Raw genomic sequence first — 26,949 nt, forward strand, 5'->3', positions numbered from 1 at the left:
TCGCAAGTTTTTACAGTCTCCACGTTGAGCCAATTTCTTCCCGTGTGTTGGGTAACAGGTAGGAGCTGAGAGGCCGGGAAAAGCTGGCCGGTGTCACGCTTGATGCGCCATTCCCCCTCACCTGGGGATGCGAGCGCCTTTTTCCTTGTCCAGTAAAGTTCCCTGGACGGCTAACCACGGTGCGGAGCAGTTTGACGCCAGGCCCAGTATTGGTGTTAGCTTGCCCGGGTCTCCAGTCAGCCCCTTTACTGGGCTAGGTGTCCATATGGCTTGATTCCCTTCGGGCAATCCCATATGTGTATTCTTCCACGGTAAGGTTTCCCTCTCGGTAAACATTCTGTCAGTCTCTGCTGGCAGTTGTTCCATCCCTACTCTCAGGAAAGACCTGCCTCAGAGACCCATTCCATATGTAGTACTGCCCCAGGCCTGGGTCAGTCCATATCAGTGTCTCCACATGTTACTTCCCTGCAGGTAGGATGTGGCCTTCGTAGCACCCTTCTCCGGAAGGCTCGCTTCCCCATCGTTACTGCTAGGCTGTAAACAACAAATAGGAAAGACTTGAAGCAATCTTTCACTGAAGTTCGAAATCCCTTCTTAAGAAATTTCTGTGGGGAAAGGAACAGTAAAGGAACTTTTAAAAAAGAGGCAAAGTTTTGAAAATGTGTGTAAGCAGTTGAAAAAAAACTAATACGGTTTCTGGAAACAGTCACAACTATCTAGTTAATTTCTGCAACAGTGCATCGTACTGCTGTGTACTCTGTGCTGTGTACTACGTGCTGTGTACTCTGGGATGTGTACTAATTCAGCAGCCCTGAATGGCCGTATTGATGGATGAGTGAGCAGTTGAGAACACGCCAAAGTCAATGAGCAGAGAGCGAAGAGCCGATGGACCGCTGAGATAAGAGCTGCTAACCACCTAAAAGCTTTTATTCAAAACTTCCTGAGCTCAGGCTTTTAGAGCGCTTGTTTTCTTAAGGGCCGGTCGCATACTGAGCGCATTCATGCCGTCGGGTGGAAATGCTTCGCAGACATCCAGAGCCCAGAAAGCAGCCTGTGTCTTTCAGCGCTGCTCCGATTATTAGAGCAAATGGCACATATTTAACAGAGTTTCTTTTCCATACGCCGTAATATTTATATTAGAGATGTCAAGCTGGAGCTGAGAGGCTGAGGCGCGTGCTGGGTAAATAAACGCAGCGGCGGTGCAGATGTTTGCGCAGACATTACCCTGCGCAGGAGATCCTGCCACGCTAAAGACATCATTAACTAGTCCATTAGTGAGCATTAACTACTCTGAAGTCGATAAAAAATGATCCTATATTGTCTCATTAAAGCATCTTTTGTTTATAATCATTACGGACACTCTGATTCATCAGTAATAATCTTTCAGTCTGATCCAACTATTAAACAACACTATAGAAAAGATTTTAATATTTTTGAATAATTTTCCAGGATAATATCTAAACATTCTTAAATCAAGATACATTTATTTGAGATGCAAAATGCTGTCAAATAGTTAGTCTTGTTTTCTGAAAAATTAATTGAGTTTGTGCTTAAAACAAGAACAAATATCTGCTGACATTTTCAGAAAACAAGACTTCATACATACACGGTTACTTAAGAAGTAAAACGACTTGAGATATTAAGTTGTGTTTTTCGCTAATTAATATTTATATGTATCAAGGAATGTTTAGATTTTTAATCCTCCTTTTATTTTTGCATTTTTTTATTTTAAGTTTCCTTTTACATCCCTCATATTTAATGTAGAACTTTATATTTCTTATGAAAACTTTTTAAATATATATATATATATATGGAATATATATGCATATATGGAATATATATGCAGGAAAAAAAATAAAATAAAAAAAAATAAATAAATATATATATTTATTTTTATAATTTTTTTTTCTTCCTGTAAAGCATTTTGAATTACCACTATGTATGAAATGTGCTATATAAATAAACTTGCCTTGCGTTCCTATTTGTGCTGGAAAACATGACAAAATTACTGAAGACAATAATTTTTTGCAGTGAAAGAACATGTGATTGGAAACCCACTGCAGTCTCAGCTAGTATTTCTTTCACCATTATTAATCAGATGCTGCTGTTTGCATTAAAAGAAATAAAGCAGCGCTCCGTTTCATCCACCCACAGAAACCGCAGCGTCGCTAACCAGAGCAGACGTTTCCAGCTAATACATGTATCACGTCTCATTTGTCTTATATTTAGCCTCTGCTTATGGACTTACTAAACCACGGCTATCATTTGTCTTGGTCCACAGATGCAGATCATCTGGAATTAAACTCCGATTAATGCTGATACACGAAGAATGCGACGTTCGGCAGAGGAGCGTATGAATACTTGTGCGGTTTGTGCATCAATAAAACGCTGCTCTACGACTATCATTAGCCTGATGCCACCAGTCGAGAAACCCCTAAACCCAGCAAACCTGGTAATTATGCTGAAAATGTACAGACTCGTCGAGGCTGAGCTTTGATATTTAACAGCCGGACAGAGCGGCTCCTGCGCTGATCTCTGACTGACCCGAGGACAAAACCAGAGCTATTGGAGGTAACTTACCACCAAGTCAAAACCACAGCTCTGCTGTCCAGTGTGATCCTACAGGAGAGGAGAAACACAGTCTAGTGCCGAGATAGGGATATTATCACTGACTGCCACATCACAGCAAATCAAACTAAAGCTGAGCACTTGACACAATGAGCTCTTCATGGAGTTAAAGGAGTAGTTCAGCTAAAAATGAAAATGTGTTCACCCTCAGGCCATACAAGATTCGGATGAGTTGTGTCATGTGTCTCTGCATCAGTGTCTCAGCAATGGATGCTCTGCAGTGAATGGGTGCCGTCAGAATGAGAGTCCAAACAGCTGATAAAAACATCACAATAATCCACAAATTATCTTCACAGCTCTGGTCCAGTGTTGGGACTAACGCATTACAAGTAACATGAGTTACATAATCAGATTTTTTTCAAGTTACTAGTAAAGTAATGGATTACGTTTTAATTAAAGGTTTTTTTCTCCATTCTGTCTCTGATGGAGTTTTGGTTCCTTGCCGCTGTCGCCTCTGGCTTGTTAGTTGGGGACGCTTCATTTCCAGCGATATCGTCGACCTGATTGCAAAGACACTATTTAAACTGAACTGAGCTGGATGATGACATCACTGAATTCAATAATGAAATGCCTTTAACTGAAAATCTTTTTTTTTAATCTTTTAATTTTACATTATTGACACACTATTTTCCTTTTTTGATATTGTGCAGTTGCTTTGACACAATTTACATTGTTAAAAGCACTATATAAATAAAGGTGACTTGACTTAATTGAGTTCAAATGAGTAACACCAGTTCCTCTGTTCTCCATGTGTTGAGTGACGGCTCTCCTGTCCTCATGTGGAGAGAAATCAGAGAAAGAGACACTTCCTTCAGACTCAGGATTATTCATCTCACTTCTGCTGTGAAAGGGCCTTTATAGTCACCAAACATATAACTTTTGGGTATTTTGCTAATAAAAATAAATAAGCAAGCCCAGCTCAAGTAAATTAAGTGTAATGCGCTACTTTTAAAAATAACTTTCCCTAACACTGCTTCAGTCCATCAATTAATGTCTTGTGAAGCCAAAAGCTGTTTGTATGTAAGAATCAAATCCATCATTAAGATGTTTATAACTAAAATACAAGTTCATAATCCATAATAACACTTAATAAAATAATAAAATAAAAAAGTGTTCTGGTGTGAATCAGGAGAGAAATCTGCACAGATCAAGCAGTGTTTACAAACCAAAACAGCTCTAAACTTTAAAGCTTTTGTCTTCTCCAGATGTTAACTGATGGACTGGAGTGGTGTGGATTATTGTGATGTTTTTATCAGCTGTTTGGACTCTCATTCTGACGGCACCCATTCACTGCAGAGCATCCATTGCTGAGACACTGATGCAGAGACACATTTCTACAAACCTGATGAAGAAACACACTCATCCTGATCTCAGATGATCCTGAGAGTGAGCACTTCCATTTACAGCACGTTCATTTTTAGGTCAACTATTCCTAGACTAGACAGAATATTCTTGTTCAGGGGTTTCCTGCATCTATAAACTCAATATATAAGCTCTTCTCATAAACTCATGTGAACACTATGGAAATGTTGCTGGAATTACCAGCATTGGAAAAAGGTTGTATGTCCAACATTATTCCCATTAAAATGCGCCAGAAAATGCATGAATTCAAAAGTCGGAAATGTATTCGATACAAAGCCACACCCTGCTGATTTTAACAAGGTGCAATGAATAGTTAGTTGTTGTTGGAAGCTCGAGTCTTGGCATAAACGCGTTTTTCTTCAGTTTGGATTATTAGACGTGGTGCTGGAGGTAAACGCTACATAAAGTCCAACAAAGAAGCAAAGCCAAATAAAATCTCCCAGTGTTATTTCAGCGCTCTCATTAATACTCTCTGCTCCTCCGTCCAAATCTGAAGTCATGATTCCTTCAGTCAAGGAAATTTCATAAGTCACAGGGAATTCTAAATGTTGTTATTGCTGAAGGCAACTTAAAAGGCACTTCATCTCGTCTCGAGTCTCCTCGGTCGCTCTAAAGTCTCTGATAAGTGGGCGACGAGCTAAAGGCACGAATAAAACAACTTCAGCACATGTTTTTACAATACTGTGGTATTTTTGTTGGAAGTGGTGTCCGTGGAGGAATGTTTAATGGCAGTTAACATGCTTTAATACTGAGAGCTTGAAAGCAGAGAACCAGTCCTGTGTGAGCGGCTCTCGGCGGCACTTCGGTGAAAAATGACATGCTGTCAGTCGCTAACGAAACGCTGAAGGGACGGAGACACAGATTCTAAAAAATCAAGACTGAACACAACAGCACATGTACAAAACTGGCAGCTGTGCTGTTCACAAAAGTTGTGCTTCATTTATTTTTTTCCAAAATTTCTTTTTGAAAAAGGTGATACCTTTTTTCAGGATTCTTTGAGTAGAAAGTTCAAAAGAACAGTATTTAAAAAAAAAAAGAAAAGAAAACTTTTAACATTATAAATCTTTAATGTCACTGTTAATGCATCCTTGATGAATGAAAATAATTTCTTGTTTATCCCCATCTTTTGAATGTATAAACATTTCCATAAAAATATTGTGCAGCACAACTGTGTTCAACATTGATAATAATCAGAAATGTTTGTTGAGCAGTAAATCAGTATATTATTATGATTTCTGAAGATCATGTGACACTGAAGACTGGAGTAATGATGCTGAAAATACAGCTGCAGATCACAGGAATAAATTACAGTTTAACACATATTCACATAGAAAACAGCTGTTTTACATTGTAAAAACATTTAGCAATTTATTTACATTTTATTTTTAATCAAATAAATGCAGCCTTGGTGAGCAGAAGAGACTTTACTTTACTTTAAAGAGACTTTTAACATTAAAAAATGTGTAATTATTCCAAACTTCTCGCTGCTAGTAAAATAGTTTATAAAGGCGGATTTGCAAAATGTGCAAATAAAGTGTTAAAAAGCATGATTAAAAAAAAGTATTATTATTAATACTATTTGAAAAATAAAATAAAAAAATAACTGCTTATGTAATAATAGCACCAAATCACTTGATAAAGATGACCAACTACTGTGCTCAAACAGCGCAAACAAGAACCTTATTAAACTCAAAACATGCTTTGTTGGACCGCATGGATATCATCAAATGGATAATGCATCAGAACAACGCAGTAAAACAACAGTAAAATCACTGCTCCGCAGGTAAATGAAACGAAATGTGAAATCTGCAATACAAGCTATGAGAGACTAAAGACGGGTGATTGTGAAATCCTGCTGAGGTCTCCTGTCTGAACACACCAGATGCTTTTCCTCACACATGTGGGCAGATACACTGATAACATACACTCCTCAAACGCCCCAATTATAATGAAAGAGAGAATTCCAGCGTTCATTCAGCAGAATCTGCTGATGTTGAGGGTGAACGAGTGAAGTCTGTACATACAGGGAATGACCGCAGCTAGTGCACAAAAGCAGGAATGTGATGCCCTGTGATGCCAAAGTGAGATACACTTCTACAGACACGGGTCGCTTTACTAGGAAACATTCAACAAAGAGCTCAGACTTTACACAGGCAACCAGTCAAAGTACAGCGGCATGAGCTGAAAAGACCAGAGACTTGGATTAATACAGCAGAACACAAACCGGAGCCGTTTGGGGCTTCAAACAAGACAAAACAAGACTCACAAATACAGCCTTTTAAGTGCTTAGAAATAAACCAAAACTGCTAAAAATCAAGATGTAAGATGACACCATATTTTGTCACCTCCACATCTGTTGATTTTTTAAAATTTTACTTCAGAACCAGAGTCCTCAAGTTTATGGAAAACGTCTCAAGTTACGCATGTAACCATGGTTCCCTGAAGGGAACGAGATGCTGCGTCGAAGCGCTATGGGAACGTCTTCAGCATAACATGTAATCTGTCCAATGGAAGGGCGAGACGTCACAGGCTGGTGACGTAATCAACCAGGAAGCATAAAAGCACGTGCGGTGGAACCGGCGTCAGCTTCTAGGAATGAAGCAACCGCTCGCAGGGATGCCGGAAGTATGGCCCCGAGATGCAGCGTCTCGTTCCCTTCAGGGAACCATGGTTACATGCGTAACCTGAGACGTTCCCTTCCAGGAACTCGAGCTGCGTCAAAGCACTATGGGAACGAGATGCCCACCCGCCGGACTTCCAAATCCCTGCCCAGTGTGGATGGAGCACAGCTAGGACGAGAGAAAAAGGGCCACGGGTGGCTAAAGTGGGCGGGGCCTGCGTCCCAAAGGCCAACTTCTGAGAAGTGAGTCTTGATCCCCAAGAAGTGGAAGAGCAGAGGATTTCGAGGCTATGGAATAGCATCCTGATCCACCACACAGCATAAGCTCTCTGGCCGGAGGCCTCAGCCTCTGGAGGAAACATGTACTAGGGGGTGTCTATCCACTAAAAGGCCACCGAGAAGGGCACGGTAGGCCGGTATAGCCACCACATAGACCCTCAGGGTGGAGTGGGTTAACCCTGCAGCGGATTAGGCCTGCACGAACCCCAGAACTGTACCAATCGGGCAGTTTGCTGGGTCAAGCTGGTAACCTCCGCTCCATCAAGTGAAACTTCACTTCAGGACATACAAGTTCCTTGTGTAGTGGAGGAAACATGTAACTAGGGGGTGCCTACCCACTGAGAGGCCACTGAGAAGAGCGCGGTAGACCAGATAGCCGCCACATAGACCCACAGGGTGGAGTGGGTTAACCCTGCGGAGGAACAGGCCTGCACGAACTCCAGAACTGTACCAATCGGGCAGTTGGCTGGGTCAAGCTGGCAACCTCCGCACCATGAAGTGAAGAGTCTCCACTTCAGGGCGTACAGTTTCCTCGTAGAGGGAGCTCTGGATTGGAGGATGGTCTCAGCAACCTCGGTTGAGAGACTGGAAGCTATGAGCTGTGCCCCCTCAGAGGCCACACCCACAGCTTCCATAACTCAGAGCGGGGGTGAAAAACCCCTGCCTGTGAGAGGAGATTCCTCCTGGAGAGCCGTCGAGGAGAGAAATCAGGTCCGAGAACCATACTCAGCCCGGCCAGAACAGTGCTACCAGAAGTAGACTGACCTCGTCCCAGCGCACTCTCGCCAGAACTCCCGGGAGCAGAGCGATCGGGGGAAAGGCGTACAGACGAAGCCTCGGCCACAGCTGTACCATAGCATCCAGCCCCAGTGGAGCTGGATGAGTCAGAGAGGACCAGAGGGGACATTGCGATGTCTCCTGAGTCGCAAAGAGGTCCACCTGTGCCTGGCCAAACACTCACCTCGGGGTGAAGCATCCATCCACCGGGCCTCGGCCCCTGCCTCGACAGGATGTCTGCTCCCATATTGAGATACCCAGGAATGTAGATGGCTCTCAGCGAGCGAAGTCTGCCCTGGGACCACACAAAGATCTGGTGTGCCAGCTTGTACAAGGGGCGCGAACGCAGACCTCCCTGATGGTTGATGTAAAAGACCACCGCTGTGATCTCATGGTGATCTCTTAGGTCTGGGAGAAAGTGTTTGAGTGCTCGAAACACGACCAGCATCTCCAGGCAGTTGCACATGAGATGGCGGCCACTCCACAGACCGCGGGCAGGGTGGGCACTCATGACCGCTCCCCAACCGGTGAGGGATGCGTCCGTCGCTAGCGTTACGCGGCGACAAGGATCTCCCAACACCGCGCCCTGAGACAAGAACCAAGGTTATCTCCACATGTCTAAGGCACGTAGGCATCGCCGTGTGACCTTGATCATGCGAAGCGGGTTTCCCCTCGGGGACAACCCCTTGGTCTTGAGCCACCACTGTAGGGGTCTCATGTACAGCAGGCCCATAGGTATCACGTTGGACGCAGCTGCCATCAGACCCAGCAGTTTTTGAAACTGCTTGACAGTGAGTGACCGGCCTTCTTTCACTCTCTTGACTGACGTGAGGATCCCACACCACGCCTAGATAAGTGGTTCTCTTAACTGGAGAAAGCACACTTTTCTTGGAGTTCAGTCTTAACCCCAGCTCTTTCATGTGCGCGAGAATGACACCTTGATGTCGAATCGCCAGTTGCTCTGATTGAGCTAGAATCAACCAACTGTTGATGTAGATGAGTATGCGGATGCCCTGGAGTCGCAGAGGAGCCAGAGCAGCAATCCAACTGAGCAGCAATCCAAATACAATCCAACCCGCTCCCTAAGGTCGCAAAACTCTGGACTTTTGGTAGTACCTAGGATAGCAAAGTCCACTAAAGGAGGTAGAGCTCTTTCACATTTGGCTCCCAAACTCTGGAATAGCCTTCCTGATAACGTTCGGGGTTCAGACACACTCTCTCTGTTTAAATCTAGATTAAAGACACATCTCTTTAGCCAAGCATTCACATAATGCATCTTATAATCTTGTACTGCAGTTATATCTGATCAAATGTACATTATTATTATTCTTTAGCTTGGGTTGAACAAATAATTTTTGCTTAGATGGAACAGCAGCTACGCTAATTATGTCTCTATTTGTTTCTCTGTTGATTAACATCCCGTGGTAACTAGGAATGACAGAAGCTTCAGTCTGGATCCAACCCTTAAATGATCTGAGATGACCGAACACCTGAGAAAAGATGATGCCAACCCCTCAGAGGACCTCAGAGGATGCCAACGCTCAGACAACATACACAATTACCAAATTTTGCCATAAATTAAATATATTAAGGTTCTGCAATATATAAATATACTGTGGAAACTTAATTTCCTGTAGAGCTGCTTTGCAACGATTTGTATCTTAAAAAGCTCTATACAAATAAATTTGAACTTGAATTTATGATATCCTGAAAAGCCTGTGCAGCCTGCGCAGCTAGCTGAGGCGGACTCACGCTAGCATGTGCTATGGGAGCTGGAGGCCACTAAAAAGGAAAAGGATTAGAAGTAACAGGAGGAAAACACTTAGATGTGAGGGCATGTGCTGCAAGCATAAGCAGCTTTGCGCTAGTTTCAGCTGCTCTAGCTCACGGAGGCTTGTGATATTATCACAAGCCGCACATCGGCTGGTAGAGACTTGAAGAGGGGTGCCTAGCAGTTTGCACAACACATGCAAATTGGGTTGCTAGTTGTATTTGTTCAATAATAATATGAATAGTTCTTTATGGTACACTTTAGTTGTTAGTTTGCACCTATAATTGTTAATTTAGGTACACTGATTTTCGAAAAATTAAGTTCAAACTTTTTTTCTTATTTTGAGAGATGTTAAGGCATGTGCAACGCTTAGGACACGCGCTCCGTTGTGGATTTTTTACATCTTATCTGTCTATCTGAGTAATGTGCAATTTAAAATACAGGTAAAATGCTAGTGAAAATGAATACAGAAAATTAGCAATTTCCTTGTGTGATCTTCGCAATTTGCGTCATGGTTACCAAAATGACATCGACATCCATAATGTCATCACATCGTTTAACAACTTTAGCAACAAACGACCTGCCTTTAATGACTACCCAAAAATGTTGCAACGGCCTGCGCCGCTACCGGAGGCAGCCTCACGCTGACTGCTACGAGAGCTGGTGCGTAATCAGATTCCAAAAATTAAGTACTTGTAATTAAAGTAAGATACATTTTAACAACATTACATCAACTATTGATGAAAACATTCATTTTTATTTGAATTATTACTCTGTAGGTTTTTTTTAACCATTATAACTAATTAAAATGCACAGTTTCTTAGTTACATGTAATGCAGGCATTCCAAAACTTTGTCATCTAAACCTTATTCACCAAATATATTTGCTTTAAGTACCCCTGAGATTTAAAAATAAATATTTCAATAATTAAGTATCACATTTGCATGTTCATGGTTTCTTCACTCACGTCACTGCTGGTTATACTCTGTATAATTGTGTATGTGACGAATAAAACTCTTGAATCTTGAATCTTTGATGTTGATTAATGATCACATGGAATGCAGGTAAATAAAAATATTTAATCTTTTTTCAGTAAGTGTTTATGACTATAGAAATACAAAGACGGTTCACTCTTATACTTATGAATGGGAGAAACTGTAACGCGCAATATGGAGGAATAGTCCCACCTTCTAATGAAAGAGCCATATTTCCCATAGAAACCTGACTAGACCAGCCAATGCACATGCGCTGTATAAGCACGTTATGAATCCACATGTGCATTGGCTGGTCTAGCCTGAAAAATAAGCTTTTTAAATGCTATTTGAGCATAAGAAACAACATTCATGGGGCAATTAATTTCAGATTTTTGTTGCTGATTTGACATATGTAATTTAATTGTGAGTTCAATGAGCAGTTTTTGAGATTTCAGGATTCCTCCATTCAATCTTAGGTCTTGTACGAGCTGCCTGGAGGCATTGCAAATATGGCCGCCGAGTGAAAAGACTTTCCTCGAAAGGGAGTTTGTTTTAAAATTATTTATTTTCATTTTTTTATGTTTTAGTTAATTGTCAGCTTTTCATTAAACTCACAACCCCCCTGCAGTTCCTTTTATCAACCCTATTGGGAAACCTTGATGTAATATAATGTTCTTCATGCTATAAATTACAATGAATGGAACAAGTTTTCTTACTCTTTTTAAGATTTTTAACATCATTATGGTACAAGGTAATGCTATTTAAATCAATGTTATAAACGAGTTAAATAAAAATTAGTCTAAAAGTAATCCAAAAATAATCTGATTATATTACTTAAAATGTGTAATGTAACGGATTACAATTAGTAAGTAATCTACCCAGCTCTATGGATAGCTGCGTTTGTGTTTTACTGCTGTATGAACAACTGTGAAACACAACCTCAGAAACGCAGTCTACGAGAACTAAAAAATGATTGAAAAACATAGCATTTAAAAGTAGAGTTTTAAAGTAAGTTTCAAGAACTTTTACTTCACTACATTCCATAAATGATATAACATTACTCGTTTGAGCCGAATAAACTGATATCTGAATACTAGCCATTTCCGAGTGAAAAATGTTTCAGAATAACTCTTGAAATCCATCCGATCTGTCATCCGGTGTAACTGGAGACCGCTTGCAGCTCCAGTGATGCACTGAGATCATGTGCCATTTGACCTCTGACACCACGTGAACCCGAGCTGCGGCTCGTGCAGCTGGAACAGCGTTTTATGTTTTTGCCTGCAGACAAACTGAAGAGGAAAGCGCTGCTTCTCTATTTATTAGCAGACGAATGAGACGGCCTTCTGTAATCCCAGCATTCCCTGCTGCTGCTTGTCCTCCTCACAGTTTCATAGCTGGAGCCGATGATGGCCTACATTTTATTTTCAAAAAATGTTTTGTAAATTTAGGCAGATTTTATTATATATTTTATTATATTATATTTAGAAATGAGCGCAGATGGTTTTATTTAGAGTTATTTTGAAAAATATAAGCAGCTTTATTTAGAAATAAGAATTTAAGAAAATGTTTTTTAAGAAAATTTATTTAGAAATTAGCACAGATGCTTTTCAAAAAATTTTTTTTTAAATATATATTTAAGCAGATTTATAAAAGAGCGCAGATGCTTTTAATTTTATAATTTTTTTCAATATCTTACTTTTAATGCAGTTACACAATGATTTAAATAAGATCTCTTAAGGGCTTGTTTAAAAGTATTTTTTCCAGAAAACATTTTAGAATTTTTATCATATTGTGACGAGTCGGCTGCCTCCCCCCTGTCCATCATCACCACCCCGTCCCATATTCGCCGCCCTTCACCAGGCTCCCGACAGGAGTGGGTGTGTGAGAGAGGAGGGGCGCTGAAACAGCCAGGGCTGGCGGCGTGTGATGAGGCGCACCTGACGTGAATAGAGCCTCATCACCGCCGCCGTTAAATGCCGAACGCGCCTCTCCTCGGGAGACCGGTCTCTTCCCCGTGCATGCACGCTGGTGTCCTCGTGGGTCCAGGAAAGGGAGCGTAGAGGGAACTACCTGCCGCCGCCAGAGACGCGAGCGGCCGGACCCGCAGTCCGGCCGACACTGCACCCGCGATACGGCCGTCGGGCAAGGACGCCGGGCCGTGGAATCCCGTCGAGCACCCGGGGATGAAGGAGTTGGACGAAGCCGCCAGAGAAGCCGCCGTCACCCGCGCCCCGGGACCTCCAGACGGGAGCGCGTGCGGCCGCCGGACTCCGCCCCTTACCTGGACCCTTCCCTCCTGAACACTGCCCTCCTTCACAAGCCCCGCAGCACAACGAGGACACCAGATCCCCGTTTATTTTGGACACTTTTCCCCCTTTGGACACTTTATTTTAAATATTGTTTAATAAAAACCTCTCCGAGGCTTGACGCCACGCCCACTGTGTCTGTCGTTGGCTCCTCCCGCCACAGTGGTGGAGAATGCGGGCAGGCGGAGCCTAGACAGCACAGTTGGGCAACATCTGATGACGTCATCCCCTCTCGCTCGCAAGAAGCCGTAGAGCCCGTACGGGGACGGAGGAAGGACGGGGACAGCCTCCCAGCCACCAATGGGGTAAGTGACATTCTGTCTATTTGTCATCATTACCCCGTGGTTGGTTGAGGCTGTCAACTAAAACCCGCTTTCTCTGTCCCGGTTCCGGCGCGATGCGAGAGGGAGCGTTGCCCGGAGAGGAATCCCTGCCCCGCCCACTCCGACCGCTGGAGCCTGGTTGAGGAAGGTAGCACTCCTGCGTGGGCGGCGACCCTAGGACGGGGATGTCGCTTGGGGGGGGGAATGTGACGAGTCGGCTGCCTCCCCCCTGTCCATCATCACCACCCCGTCCCATATTCGCCGCCCTTCACCAGGCTCCCGACAGGAGTGGGTGTGTGAGAGAGGAGGGGCGCTGAAACAGCCAGGGCTGGCGGCGTGTGATGAGGCGCACCTGACGTGAATAGAGCCTCATCACCGCCGCCGTTAAATGCCGAACGCGCCTCTCCTCGGGAGACCGGTCTCTTCCCCGTGCATGCACGCTGGTGTCCTCGTGGGTCCAGGAAAGGGAGCGTAGAGGGAACTACCTGCCGCCGCCAGAGACGCGAGCGGCCGGACCCGCAGTCCGGCCGACACTGCACCCGCGATACGGCCGTCGGGCAAGGACGCCGGGCCGTGGAATCCCGTCGAGCACCCGGGGATGAAGGAGTTGGACGAAGCCGCCAGAGAAGCCGCCGTCACCCGCGCCCCGGGACCTCCAGACGGGAGCGCGTGCGGCCGCCGGACTCCGCCCCTTACCTGGACCCTTCCCTCCTGAACACTGCCCTCCTTCACAAGCCCCGCAGCACAACGAGGACACCAGATCCCCGTTTATTTTGGACACTTTTCCCCCTTTGGACACTTTATTTTAAATATTGTTTAATAAAAACCTCTCCGAGGCTTGACGCCACGCCCACTGTGTCTGTCGTTGGCTCCTCCCGCCACAGTGGTGGAGAATGCGGGCAGGCGGAGCCTAGACAGTACAGTTGGGCAACATCTGATGACGTCATCCCCTCTCGCTCGCAAGAAGCCGTAGAGCCCGTACGGGGACGGAGGAAGGACGGGGACAGCCTCCCAGCCACCAATGGGGTAAGTGACATTCTGTCTATTTGTCATCATTACCCCGTGGTTGGTTGAGGCTGTCAACTAAAACCCGCTTTCTCTGTCCCGGTTCCGGCGCGATGCGAGAGGGAGCGTTGCCCGGAGAGGAATCCCTGCCCCGCCCACTCCGACCGCTGGAGCCTGGTTGAGGAAGGTAGCACTCCTGCGTGGGCGGCGACCCTAGGACGGGGATGTCGCTTGGGGGGGGGAATGTGACGAGTCGGCTGCCTCCCCCCTGTCCATCATCACCACCCCGTCCCATATTCGCCGCCCTTCACCAGGCTCCCGACAGGAGTGGGTGTGTGAGAGAGGAGGGGCGCTGAAACAGCCAGGGCTGGCGGCGTGTGATGAGGCGCACCTGACGTGAATAGAGCCTCATCACCGCCGCCGTTAAATGCCGAACGCGCCTCTCCTCGGGAGACCGGTCTCTTCCCCGTGCATGCACGCTGGTGTCCTCGTGGGTCCAGGAAAGGGAGCGTAGAGGGAACTACCTGCCGCCGCCAGAGACGCGAGCACCCGCGATACGGCCGTCGGGCAAGGACGCCGGGCCGTGGAATCCCGTCGAGCACCCGGGGATGAAGGAGTTGGACGAAGCCGCCAGAGAAGCCGCCGTCACCCCGCGCCCCGGGACCTCCAGACGGGAGCGCGTGCGGCCGCCGGACTCCGCCCCTTACCTGGACCCTTCCCTCCTGAACACTGCCCTCCTTCACAAGCCCCGCAGCACAACGAGGACACCAGATCCCCGTTTATTTTGGACACTTTTCCCCCTTTGGACACTTTATTTTAAATATTGTTTAATAAAAACCTCTCCGAGGCTTGACGCCACGCCCACTGTGTCTGTCGTTGGCTCCTCCCGCCACAATATGCATATTTTTTTTATATTTTGTTTTTCTGTTTTATTTAGTTTGGTTTTATTTTATTGTATTTATACAGCTCCTGTGTAACTGCTAAAACGTACAAAAGCTCTTGTCATGAAGCTCTCCTCAGCTGCTGACATTTACATTCTCAGTGATGCATTTGACAGACTTATTCATCTAAATCGACTTGCATTGCAATCAAGGTATGTATTTGATCAGATCTTGCTTTCACTGGGAATCGAACCCATGACCTTGGTGTTGCGAGTGCAATGATCTTCTGCTTCACATGGCATAACATGTCTACTAGCGACTTTTAATTTCTTCATTCATGTTTTGTGCTGGTGTAAAGTACTGCGGTGCAGTGAATGCTGTCGATCAGCGCAGCTTGCATGATTAGACTGACGGCGCAGATCTCGCTCCAGGATTAGATGAGATTTAAACAAAGTCTTGACACGCAACGCGCCGTACATGCGAACATCAGCGCAGCTGTTTGTTTTCACACTGAAGCCGTTCCCTCTTTCATCCCTCCGTCGAGCTGAAAGCATCCTGTGAGTGTCAGCCTCTGCGTTCAGCTCTGCTTTGTTTGGCAGCGAGAGACGCAGAGAGATTGTGCCAGAGATACGCAATCCCACGAGAACGAGAAACCAGCCTAAAACACCACACACTCACAGCCTCGGGATTATTTCAGCTCCACACACACACGTTTGTTTCTGTGAATTGTGGTTAATTTCTATAGACTTCTATTACTTTTATACTTAACCCTAACCCTAAACCTACCCCTTACAGAAAACCTGTTTGCACTGTTACACTTTCAGATAAACATCATTTACTATTACTAATCATTTTTCCCTCTCGTGGGGACCGCAGGCCACTCCCCTCAATGTAAAAAATGTCAGATTTTACTATCCTTGTGGGGACATTTGGTCCTTACAATGCAGCACAAACAAGTACACACACACACACACACACACACACACACACACACACACACACACTGCAGTCAGTCTGAGCTGGATGTGAATGAAGGGCTGCTGTGGATCTGAAATGATCCCATCGACAGAAGAGAATTAAGCATGTAAGAGAGAAAGTAGGGCACCTTGTCTCTAAAAATTAATTTATTACCCTCGTAACCCCCCCCCCCCCCCCCCCCCCCCCCCCCCAATTACTGGACACCTGTTTGGACATCTGTTTTGTACACCCCCACCCGTCTAAGTGACCATCTGTTTCATCCACCCCGGTCATCTTAAGGAATTTATGACAATGTGTATGTGTGTGTGGCCAACGTTATGTGTTTTAAACTTTAAATGGTGAAATTGTGTTAAATGGGATAAAGGGAGATTTTTATTAAAGGTTTTTCACATACATATCAAGAAAAAAGATCAAACAAACGTGTAAAACGTACAACACCTGTTTTTCCCTACAAGTCAAGATGTGCTAGTGTTGTTAAAACAGTTTTAGGAAAAATGTAGAAACTAAAACAAAAAACTAGTTTTTCTATCATTAGAATTTAGAACCAGTTAGTTTGACAAAGTTAAAAGAAGAAGAGGTGAGCGCGTTCGTTCATCTATTCATCTGAACATCGTTTTATTGTGCCACATCTCTTCCATCTTGACCCTCCAACACTAGCACTCTCTATTCTAGTTCTATTCTTAAAAAAAAGAAAAAAAGACTTGCACTCTACTCATTTTCTAACTGCTAGCTCTATCTAACACTAGCTCGCTCTATTCGTTTTCCTCTTCGGTTTTCTTTTTATTTATTAGATAATAAAAAAACCTTGTTACGTGTACTGCATTGGGCTAACTGAGACTTGTTATAGCACTTGCATATAATTTCTCTTTTGTTGGTTTTGATTGCTTCCATTGCCCTCATTTGTAAGTCTCTTTGGATAAAAGCATCTGATAGATGACTAAATGTAATGTATAACCTTTACTCTGTTTATTATATGTAAATGTGTACTCGTGAACTGATAATTAGGACCACACTGACCAATAACCGATTAAACCACAGACAGTTTTTTAAATGGATACTGAATGAAAACAAATATAACTGTCACGATACAACACAGGGGAAGCGAGGAGACGAGAGGTAAACTTCAAAATAACAGTCTTTAATTAAATCCAAAAAGGGTAACAAGGCAGGGAACACAAGACAGGCAGAGACTCACAAGAAACAGGACATCAACGTTAATACCGGACACTAGACTGTAGAAACACACACTAAACGAGATAATTAAACAAACACAGGTGGGACATAATCAACTGATAATTAAACAATAAAGACAGGAACAGGAACCAAACCAAATATGGGCATACAAGAGGTGAAACTAGGTTAAGGCGAGCACGAGACAGAAAACCACAAGACAAGACAGGACACAGGTCTGACAATAACAGTGCAAAGTGCTGAACTTTATTATAAAAAAATATAAAATGTATTGAAGCAAAAACATTTTTCTCAATCCAGCAGTGAAATCAATCAAGAGTACTGATTTTGTTATTATATCTGTATTGCCAATATGCAAAAAAGACAATAAAAATACTTTAACAAAGTACAGTACATTCTTATGGTTCAGTACTTTATTTTTTAATTAAAGTAAATAAATGTATGAAATACCTTGATAATTCATGTTGATACTTAGTGCATTAACTAATGTTAACAGACACAACTTTAAAACTTAAAAATGTATTAGTAAATGTTGAAATGAACCTCATCTCACAATGAACAATACTTCTTCAGCTTTTATTAATGTTAATGTTACCAATGGAATCTTATTATAAACGGTTACGATTCATATACATCTGGAGGAAGCATTATTATGAATTATAAAAACAATGTTGGATTTTTTTCAACTTTTGTCTTTTCTTTTTGTCTTCTGATGTTAACTGATGGACTGGAGTGGTGTGGATTATTGTGATGTTTTTATCAGCTGTTTGGACTCTCATTCTGACGGCACCCATTCACTGCAGAGCATCCATTGCTGAGACACTGATGCAGATACACATTTATACAAACCTGATGAAGAAACACACTCATCCTGATCTCGGATGACCCGAGGGTGAGCTATTTTCAGATAACGTTCATTTTTTGGAACTGTTGCTTTAGTGTGAGGTATTTCCACATGCGTCGCTTCATGAAGTTCTGGATGAATAAAAAGACATCTCTAGTCTTCCAAGTTAAACTCCTGATGGTGGATGTGAAGCCACTGACCAATCAGAGTCCAGTATTCTGGAGATCATGATCCTGTTCTGATGTCCTTTGATTGGCTCAGCTGTGAATCTGACATGATTTCAATATTTGTCTGAGAACACAAACATTCCTGCCGTTCCTCGCTGACCTGAGATCAGTGCTAATGAGGCGCGCCGGCACACAATGGAATGCTAATTGTGAGTATTGTCTCGTAGCGCTGCTGTTGTTTTAACCCTGATCAACATGCTCTCTTTATCTTATCAGCTCCAGTCAAACAAACAAACCCTCAGAACCCACAGACTAAACAAGCTGCTGCTCCAAACACGCTACTCACTGCTGACTTACAACACAACAACTAGATTAACTAGCCACTAACTACCTGTTCAACCCCACAAACTTCTTCTTCAGTTCTTCATTGATATGCAGCTGCTAGCATGTGTTTTAGGTGTTTGCTTACTATCTCAAGAACACACTGACATTCAATGGTTTGTTCACATCATTATCATACATACATTACACTCACATAAAACAATATATACTACACATCTCAACTGCTCAATTGTTTAAATCACTGCAAAATGTAACCATATTAGTTAAAAGTGTATCCTAATTTATCTGCATATATAGTCTATAGTCCATTCACATACAGTATTTACTACACTATACTATATTACTATATATTATATAGCAAACATCGACTGCTCGATTGCTTGTATTGTTACAAAATGTAAACAATTTGATCTCATAAATGCAATTATAAAGCATGAAGATAGACACTGATTTCTATTTTAAGTAAATGCTGTTCTTTTTTTTACTTTTTATTCATTAAAGAATCTTGAAAAAAGTATCACAGGTTTCAGAAAAAAATAAGTTTTCAACTTTGATAATAAATCAGCATATTAGAATGATTTCTGAAGATCATGTGACACTGAAGACTGGAGTAATGATGCTGAAAATACAGCTGCAGATCACAGAAATACATTACAGTTTAACACATATTCACATAGAAAACATTTTAAATTATAATAATATTTCACAATATTTCTGTTTTTGGTAACACTTTACAATAAGTTTCAGTAGTTAACATTAGTAAACATTAGTAAACATGAACTAAGAATGAACAATACTTCTACAGCATTTATTAATCTTAATGTTAATTTCAGCATTTACTAATGCATTATTAAAATCACAAGCTGTGTTTGTTTACATTAGTTAATGCACTAACACGAATAAACAATGAACAACTGTATTTTCATTAACTAACATTAAGAAAGATTAATAAATAGTGTAATAAATGCATTGTTCATTGTTTGCCCATGTTAGTTAATGCATTAATGTTAACAAATGACACCTTCTATAGTCTAATCTAAGATGGCGCCGCAGATGGCAGCTATTGTGCATAGCTCTTCAGTGTTTGTACTGTTTTTGTTTGTTTTTCCTGTTTTTTGTTACTCAAATACGATCAGTTTTACCAGGCATGACCTGCTGAACATTCGGCAGAACACACCACAAAATGGTTTACCGGATTTTGACTATTCGGACGTTTTGCTGGACATTGTAGTTGGTGGAGCCGTAGCTCTGGTCAAACGCTTCAGGAGGACGCGCAGACGGGGGAAGCAAGCCGGCGTGCTCGTGAAGCTTCGTCAGTGCGGATTTCGAATGGCGTTGCCTAGCATCCATCTGGCGAATCTCCGCTCTCTACACAACAAAATGGACAAACTCCTTCTGCTCTCCCGGACAAACAAGGACTTTTCTAACTCTGCTGCTCTGTGTTTCACGGAAACCTGGCTGAATGGCGACATACCGGACAGCGTGCTACATCTGCATAATTTCCAGCTGATCAGAGCAGATGGCGACGAGGAATCAACGGGGAAATCACGTGGCAACGGGACGTGCTTCTACATCAATGAGAGGTGGTGTACAGATGTAACTGTGTTAAAGAAGATGTGCTGTTCAGATCTAGAAACGCTCTTCATTAACTGCAAGCCGTTCTATTCGCCGCGGGAGTTCTGCTCGTTTATTCTCCGCAAGCGCACGTGAGCACAGCTTTACAGAAACTCGCTGATCTGATCACAGAGAGTGAGCAACAACGCCCGGACTCTGTTTTAATCATTCTCGGGGGCTTTAATAAAGCAAATCTCTCCCACGAACTGCCAAAATACAGACAGCACATCACATGTCCCACCAGAGACAGTAATATACTGGATCACTGTTACACAGCTATAAAGGACGCATATCACTCTGTTCCACGAGCAGCTTTAGGACTCTCTGATCACTGTTTGGTTCATCTCATACCGTCCTACAGGCAGAAACTTAAATATGCACAACCTGTATTACGAACTGTTAAAAGATGGACTAATGAATGGACTAATGATGGACTGTTTCTCTCTCACTGATTGCACTGTTTTTGAAAATGCTGGCAACGATCTGGACGAGCTCACAGAGACTGTAACTTCATATATCAGTTTCTGTGAGGATATGTGCATTCCTACCAGGACTAACTGTCATCTAACTTACAACAACGACAAACCATGGTTCACTGCAAAACTCAGACAGCTCCGTCAGGCCAAAGAAAGTGGCATAAAGTCTTGTATAAACAGGCCAAACTGGAAAAGGAGATCAGAGTGGCAAAGAGGAATTATTCTGACAAGCTAAGGAACAAATTCTCTTCCAGTGATCCTGCTTCAGTGTGGAAAGGTATGAAAGATATCACCAGTTACAAGTCACCATCCCCCAGCAGAGAATTAACAACTGGCAGACGATTTTAATGACTTTTACTGTAGGTTTGAAAAAACAACCCACAGCCGCCCTGAACACCTCTCCACACAACCATTTACACCTCCAGCAACCTCCCTCTCCCCCACACCTACAATTCAAATCAGTGAAGATGACGTGTGCCAGGTCTTCAGAAAGAACAAAAGAAGGAAAGCACCAGGACCAGACGGTGTGTCACCAACCTGTCTGATATCCTGTGCTGATCAGCTGGCCCCCATCTTCACACAGATCTTCAACAGATCACTGGAGCTGCGCAAAGTCCCCTCATGCTTCAAATGCTCCACCATCATCCCCGTCCCAAAGAAACCCAAAATTACTGGACTTAATGACTACAGACTTGTGGCTCTAACGTCTGTGGCCTAAATACCACGACTGAGGTGCCCTTGAGCAAGGCACCGAACCCCCGACTGCTCCCCGGGCGCTGCAGCATAAAATGGCTGCCCACTGCTCCGGGTGTATGTTCACGGTGTGTGTGTGTTCACTGCTGTGTGTGTGCACGTTGGATGGGTTAAATGCAGAGCACGAATTCAGAGTATGGGTCACCATACTTGGCTGAATGTCACTTCACTTCACTGTGGCCATGAAATCATTTGAAAGACTGGTTTTGGCTTATCTGAAGGACATTACTGGACCCCCTGCAGTTTGCCTACAGAGCAAACAGGTCTGTGGATGATGCAGTCAACATGGGACTGCACTTCATCCTGCAGCATCTGGACAGACCAGGGACTTATGTGAGGATCCTGTTTGTGGACTTCAGCTCCGCTTTTAACACCATCATCACGGACACCCTTCAGAATAAACTGACACAGCTCTCCGTCCCCACCTCCGTCTGTCAGTGGATCAACAGCTTCCTGACAGACAGACAGCAGTTTGTAAAGCTTGGTAAATTCACATCCAGCACCCGCACCATCAGCACTGGATCTCCTCAGGTCTGTGTTCTCTCCCCACTGCTCTTCTCCCTCTACACCAACGACTGCACATCTAAAGACCCCTCTGTCAAGCTCCTGAAGTTCGCAGACGACACCACACTGATCGGCCTCATTCAGGATGGTGAGGAGTCTGCTTACAGACAGGAGGTTAAGCAGTCTCAACAACCTGGAGCTGAACACGCTCAAAACTGTGGAGACGATCGTGGACTTCAGGAGAAACCCCCCTGCTCTCCCCCCTCTCACCATCATGAACAGCACTGTGACTGCAGTGGAGTCATTCAGATTCCTGGGCACCACCATCTCTCAGGACCTGAAGTGAGACAATCACATTGACTCTATTGTGAAAAAGGCCCAGCAGAGGCTGTACTTCCTTCACCAGCTGAGGAAGTTCAACCTGCCACAGGACTTACTGAAACAGTTCTACTCTGCCATCATTGAATCCATCCTCTGCACTTCAATAACTGTCTGGTTCAGCTCAGCTACCAAATCTGACCTCAGAAGACTACGGAGAGTAGTCCGGACTGCTGAGCGAATCATTGGTACAACCCTCCCCACTCTCCAAGAACTGTACTTATCCAGAGTGAGCAAAAGGACTGGTAAAATCACTCTGGACCCCTCACATCCAGCACACTCCCTCTTTGAACTGTTACCGTCTGGTCGACGCTACAGAGCTCTGAGCACCAGAACGACCAGACACAGGAACAGTTTCTTTCCTCAGGCAATCCATCTCATGAACTCTTGACAATAAAACGCGGAACACACAATTATTTATTCACCACACTTGCTTACTTTTTTATGTATCAATTTTTTTCCTTTCAAATTTGCACATATCAGACCTGTACACACATAATTGTCTATACTATATATTGTGTTTTTGTTGTTTTGTACATTGCCTATTTGGATATTTGAATTATTCTTTATTATCTGTGTCCTGTTGCTGTCTTTCTGTTGCACTGTGGAGCTTCTGTCACTACAACAAATTCCTCGTATGTGTAAACATACCTGGCCAATAAACCTCATTCTGATTCTGATTCTTATTGTAAAGTGTTACTCTGTTTTGTTTTCTGTATTTTTGATCAAATAAATGCAGCCTTGATGAGCATAAGATACTTCTTTAAAAAAACATTTAAAATCGTACTGATCCCAAACTTTTTAACAGCAGTGTATTAATATATAAGATATTATAAACTATTATAAATATAGTCGAAAATTATAAACGACAGTAGCAAACAGCACTAATAATAATGCGTTTAGCGCTCTATCCAGCAAAATTTACCACTGGAGTAAGGCAGTAACACCTCAGAAGTCTCAAATTTCACAGTTGAGCACCATCAACAGTAAAAGCACTGCAGCGTTTTACACACACACACACACACACACACACACACACACACACACACACACACACACACTCTATAACACACACACACACACATAATCTCCCTGTTTTCAATCTGGAGTTATATGTGGTGTGTGTTTATGGCCGTTAGTCCAGTTTCTCTGGTCTAAATGAACAAAACTGCGATTACTACACGAATGCTGCAGCCGCTACCAAAATAACTTGTTTGTTCTGAGTAGCGTTAATCAGATTTCCACATCGTTTGATTTAACGCTGATCTAACACATGACCTCACGGTGAACCGCGAGAGAGCCGGTTATCGTGACGCTTCATCAAAGGACTACGGCTAGAAACTTTCTCAGGGCTTTAAAGCCAAGATTTGTTCCTAGAAAGAGCATAATCTGGTTTAATCTCTGCGACATGAGCTCACCATTATTTTTAGCAGCAGTGTTTCAAAAACCATCAAAACCATCGCCAAACGAACGCTGGCGGATATTTGCATAGTGAGGTCAAAAACAAGCCACATCAAAGAGCGCGAGTCACACGCTCAAACCGTAGGAAAACAGGCCTCTGGCCGTTCACACTTAACTAACCCCACAGAAATACAAACCCACACAGAAAATGAAGAAAATACAGATGGAAAGAGACTTCAAAAGAAGCGTCCCGAGGAGACTGACCTGCTCCGAAGGCAAAGAAGAAGGTTTTGTGAGGGTGCTCCTCCAGCAGCGCTCGGACGCGCCGGCCCATGCGCTCGTTACGCTTGTAGATCAGCTCCTGACGGAAGTAGCGCTCGATCTCCTGCGCCGTCACCTGCTCGCTCGGCGGCAGTGTCGCGTTCTTGAAGTTCGGCACCTGGACGAAAATCACACAGATATCGTTGCTACACTCTAAAAAATGCTGGGTTAAATACAACCCAGCACTGGGTAAAATAAGGATTGGGTTGTTTTGACCCAGCGGTTGCGTTACTGCCCAGAAGGTTGGGTTAAACATTTAACCAAACTATTGGTTGAAAACAATCCATCATGTGATCTGTCCAATATTAACCAGCACTGGGTTGTATTAAACCCAGCATTTTTTAGAGTGTAGGGATGGGCGTATCCATCCTGAAGTATCGATCACTCTAAAAAATTCTGGGTTAAATACAACCCAGTGCTGGTTAATATTGGACAGATCACATGATGGATTGTTTTCAACCAATAGTTGAAATAGTTGCCGCCTAGATTTAAACTGCTGATTTTGTCTGGCCAGAGGAGAATGACACTATTTCGACAAACTATTTATTCGACACCCGTCTAAATACTGTAAAGCTGATATAAAGCCACTCAGCTTTATATCAAGTTGATGTAAAGCTGCTTTGACACAATTTGCATTGTTAAAAGCGCTATACAAATAATAGTGACTTGACTTGACTTGAATAGTTGGGTTAAATGTTTAACCCAACCTGCTGGGCAGTAACCCAACCGCTGGGTCAAAACAACCCAATCACTGGGTTTGTCCTTATTTTACCCAGCGCTGGGTTGTATTTAACCCAGCATTTTTATTTAGAGTGTATCGATCCTGATGCAATATCGATATCAATATCGAAAGTATCAATACTCAAATTATATATAATTATAGCTATATATTTTTTAGATTTCCTATGTATTTATTTTTCTATTTTTCACTTGTTTCTCTCCATGAATATATAGCTATAGTAGCTGGCATGGCACTAAATTATAAACTATCACTCAAATCTGATTCCACACTCCTAAAAATATTTGTATGCAATATTTTAGTCTAATTTTTCAGTATAAATATCTAAACATTCTCAAAGCATGAGTTGTCTTGTTTTCAAAGAAATCTACACAGAATATAACTTTATAGAAGTTTGGTTCACCTTCCAACAGGACAGTGACCCTAAGCACACAGCAAGAGTGGCTTATAGACAACTCTGTGAATGTCCTTGAGTGGCCCAGCCATAGCCTGGCATTAAACCCAGTTAAATGTTTCTGGAGAAACCTTAAAATGTGCGTCTGCCCCCATCCAACCTGACAGAGCTTGAGAAGTGAAGAGGTGAGGTGAAGAATGGCAGATAATTGCCAAATGCTGATGAGAAAAGCTTGTCGTATCATACCTAAAAATACTTGTGGCTGTAAAGGTGCTTCAGTTAAGTACTGAGTTAAGGGTATGAATACTTATGAAATGTACTTATTCCAGTTTTTTTATTTTTAATAAATTTACAAAGTTGTGAAAATTCTGTTTATGTTTTGTCAGTATAGTGTATGGAGTGTAGATTGATGTGGAAAAAAAGTAATTTAAAGCAGTTTAACATAAGGCAGCAACATAACAAAATGTGAAAAAAATGAAGGGGTGTGAATAATTTTGCAAGGCACTGTATATATATATATGAATGATAAAACACAAAAAAACAAACACTTTATGTAAGGTAAGTTTCCTTGAAATAATAATAATAAAAACAATTGAAACTGCTCATAAGAGTCAAATCTGGAAATCTTTTCATAGGAATGAACTGAAAAGTAAAGTGTCCTGGAGGACTTCATGCACCAGCGGTCAGCGGCGTGACAGGAGCTCAGTACCTGTGAGGTGTCGTGGTTGAAGATGATGGAGTTGAGGTCTCCACAGTTGTAGTGCTTGATCAGGTGCTCTGTGGTGTATGGCACCTGCAGACCCCCGGCGCGGAGACTCTCCTGCTGCAGGAGCGTCTGATTCAGAGCGAAGATCACCTGAAACACAAACCAGAGCTTTAGTGTTCATCCTGCACCTCTGCCATCATGCTATCCAAACCTGCAGGACTGACTGTTTTCTGTGAAGCACAAAACAAGATATTCTGAAGAATGTTCCCTAGTGAAAAATAAATATACTTATTTCATGCTAAGTATACTACAAATACATTTTCATATTTATGTACTTAATAAAATGTCATGCAATTCTACTTTTAGTATACTAAACTGGTATATTTAAAACCTGCTAAACTGGAACGACTAATTTTGTACTTAATGCACTTTAATTGTGCAGACGTAGTGCTGAAGTCCAACTAAATATATACTTAGTATATCTGATTGTGCTAAAGTGGAACTATTGCAAGTATACTTCAGGTACACTTTAAATATTTTGCATTTTGAGTCTGATATTATTCAAAGATCATACAATCCTCATCAAAAGTGACATTAAAACACATTTTAGACTAAATTTTAGAATTAAAAAGTAGTATGCCAAGTAAAGTTTAATTATAATTTTTATATCAGTAAGTCTTGAGTGTTAGTAAATATGTTAATAGATTTCAGCTATACTTAGTATGAAACAAATGTGTTTTAAATATATTAAATTTTTTTACTAGGGTTGGTAACGCAACTGTTTTGGTTCCCACTGACTTTTTTAATTGTACTTTTTGTCCATACAGTGGAAGTCAATGGGAACAGAAACTGGTACCAACATTCTTGAATTTTATCAAAATATATTAATTTGTGCTCCACAGAAGAAAGTTAGTCATACTGAGGGTGGGTAAATGATAACAGAATGATGATTATTTTTGGTGAACTATCCCTTTAAGAGCTAGTCTGACCAAAGACCGGTCTTCCTGTTCAGATTCAGATTAAAACAGTAATATTAAAGAGGTTTATGTGACTGGCCCCTGTAAGCCCCAGTGCATTGTGGGCCAAGGTCCATCTTAACCCAGCATGAATGCAGCTGATGACGTTTGTCTCAAAGCATTCATTATAAACTGAACTCTCCTTTAACATCCAAACACCTTCTCTTAAAACTGCTTAAATACACTGACAAATATGTTG

At 42.7% G+C, this 26,949-nt stretch overlaps 1 protein-coding gene across 1 annotated transcript in view; it reads right to left on the reverse strand.

The window, feature by feature from the left end:
- Positions 1 to 26,949, reverse strand: part of trabd2a (TraB domain containing 2A) — a 57,410-nt gene that overhangs the window by 13,518 nt on the left and 16,943 nt on the right. Inside the window, exons 3-4 of the mRNA XM_079418999.1 lie at positions 25,738 to 25,884; positions 23,839 to 24,013 (exon numbers count right to left, since the gene is read on the reverse strand). Of these exons, the coding sequence (XP_079275125.1) occupies positions 23,839 to 24,013; positions 25,738 to 25,884 (322 nt within the window). The remainder of the gene's footprint in view (positions 1 to 23,838; positions 24,014 to 25,737; positions 25,885 to 26,949) is intronic.

This window comes from Barbus barbus (genome assembly GCF_936440315.1).
Source record: "Barbus barbus genome assembly, chromosome: 6".
Classification (NCBI taxonomy): Eukaryota; Metazoa; Chordata; class Actinopteri; order Cypriniformes; family Cyprinidae; genus Barbus; species Barbus barbus.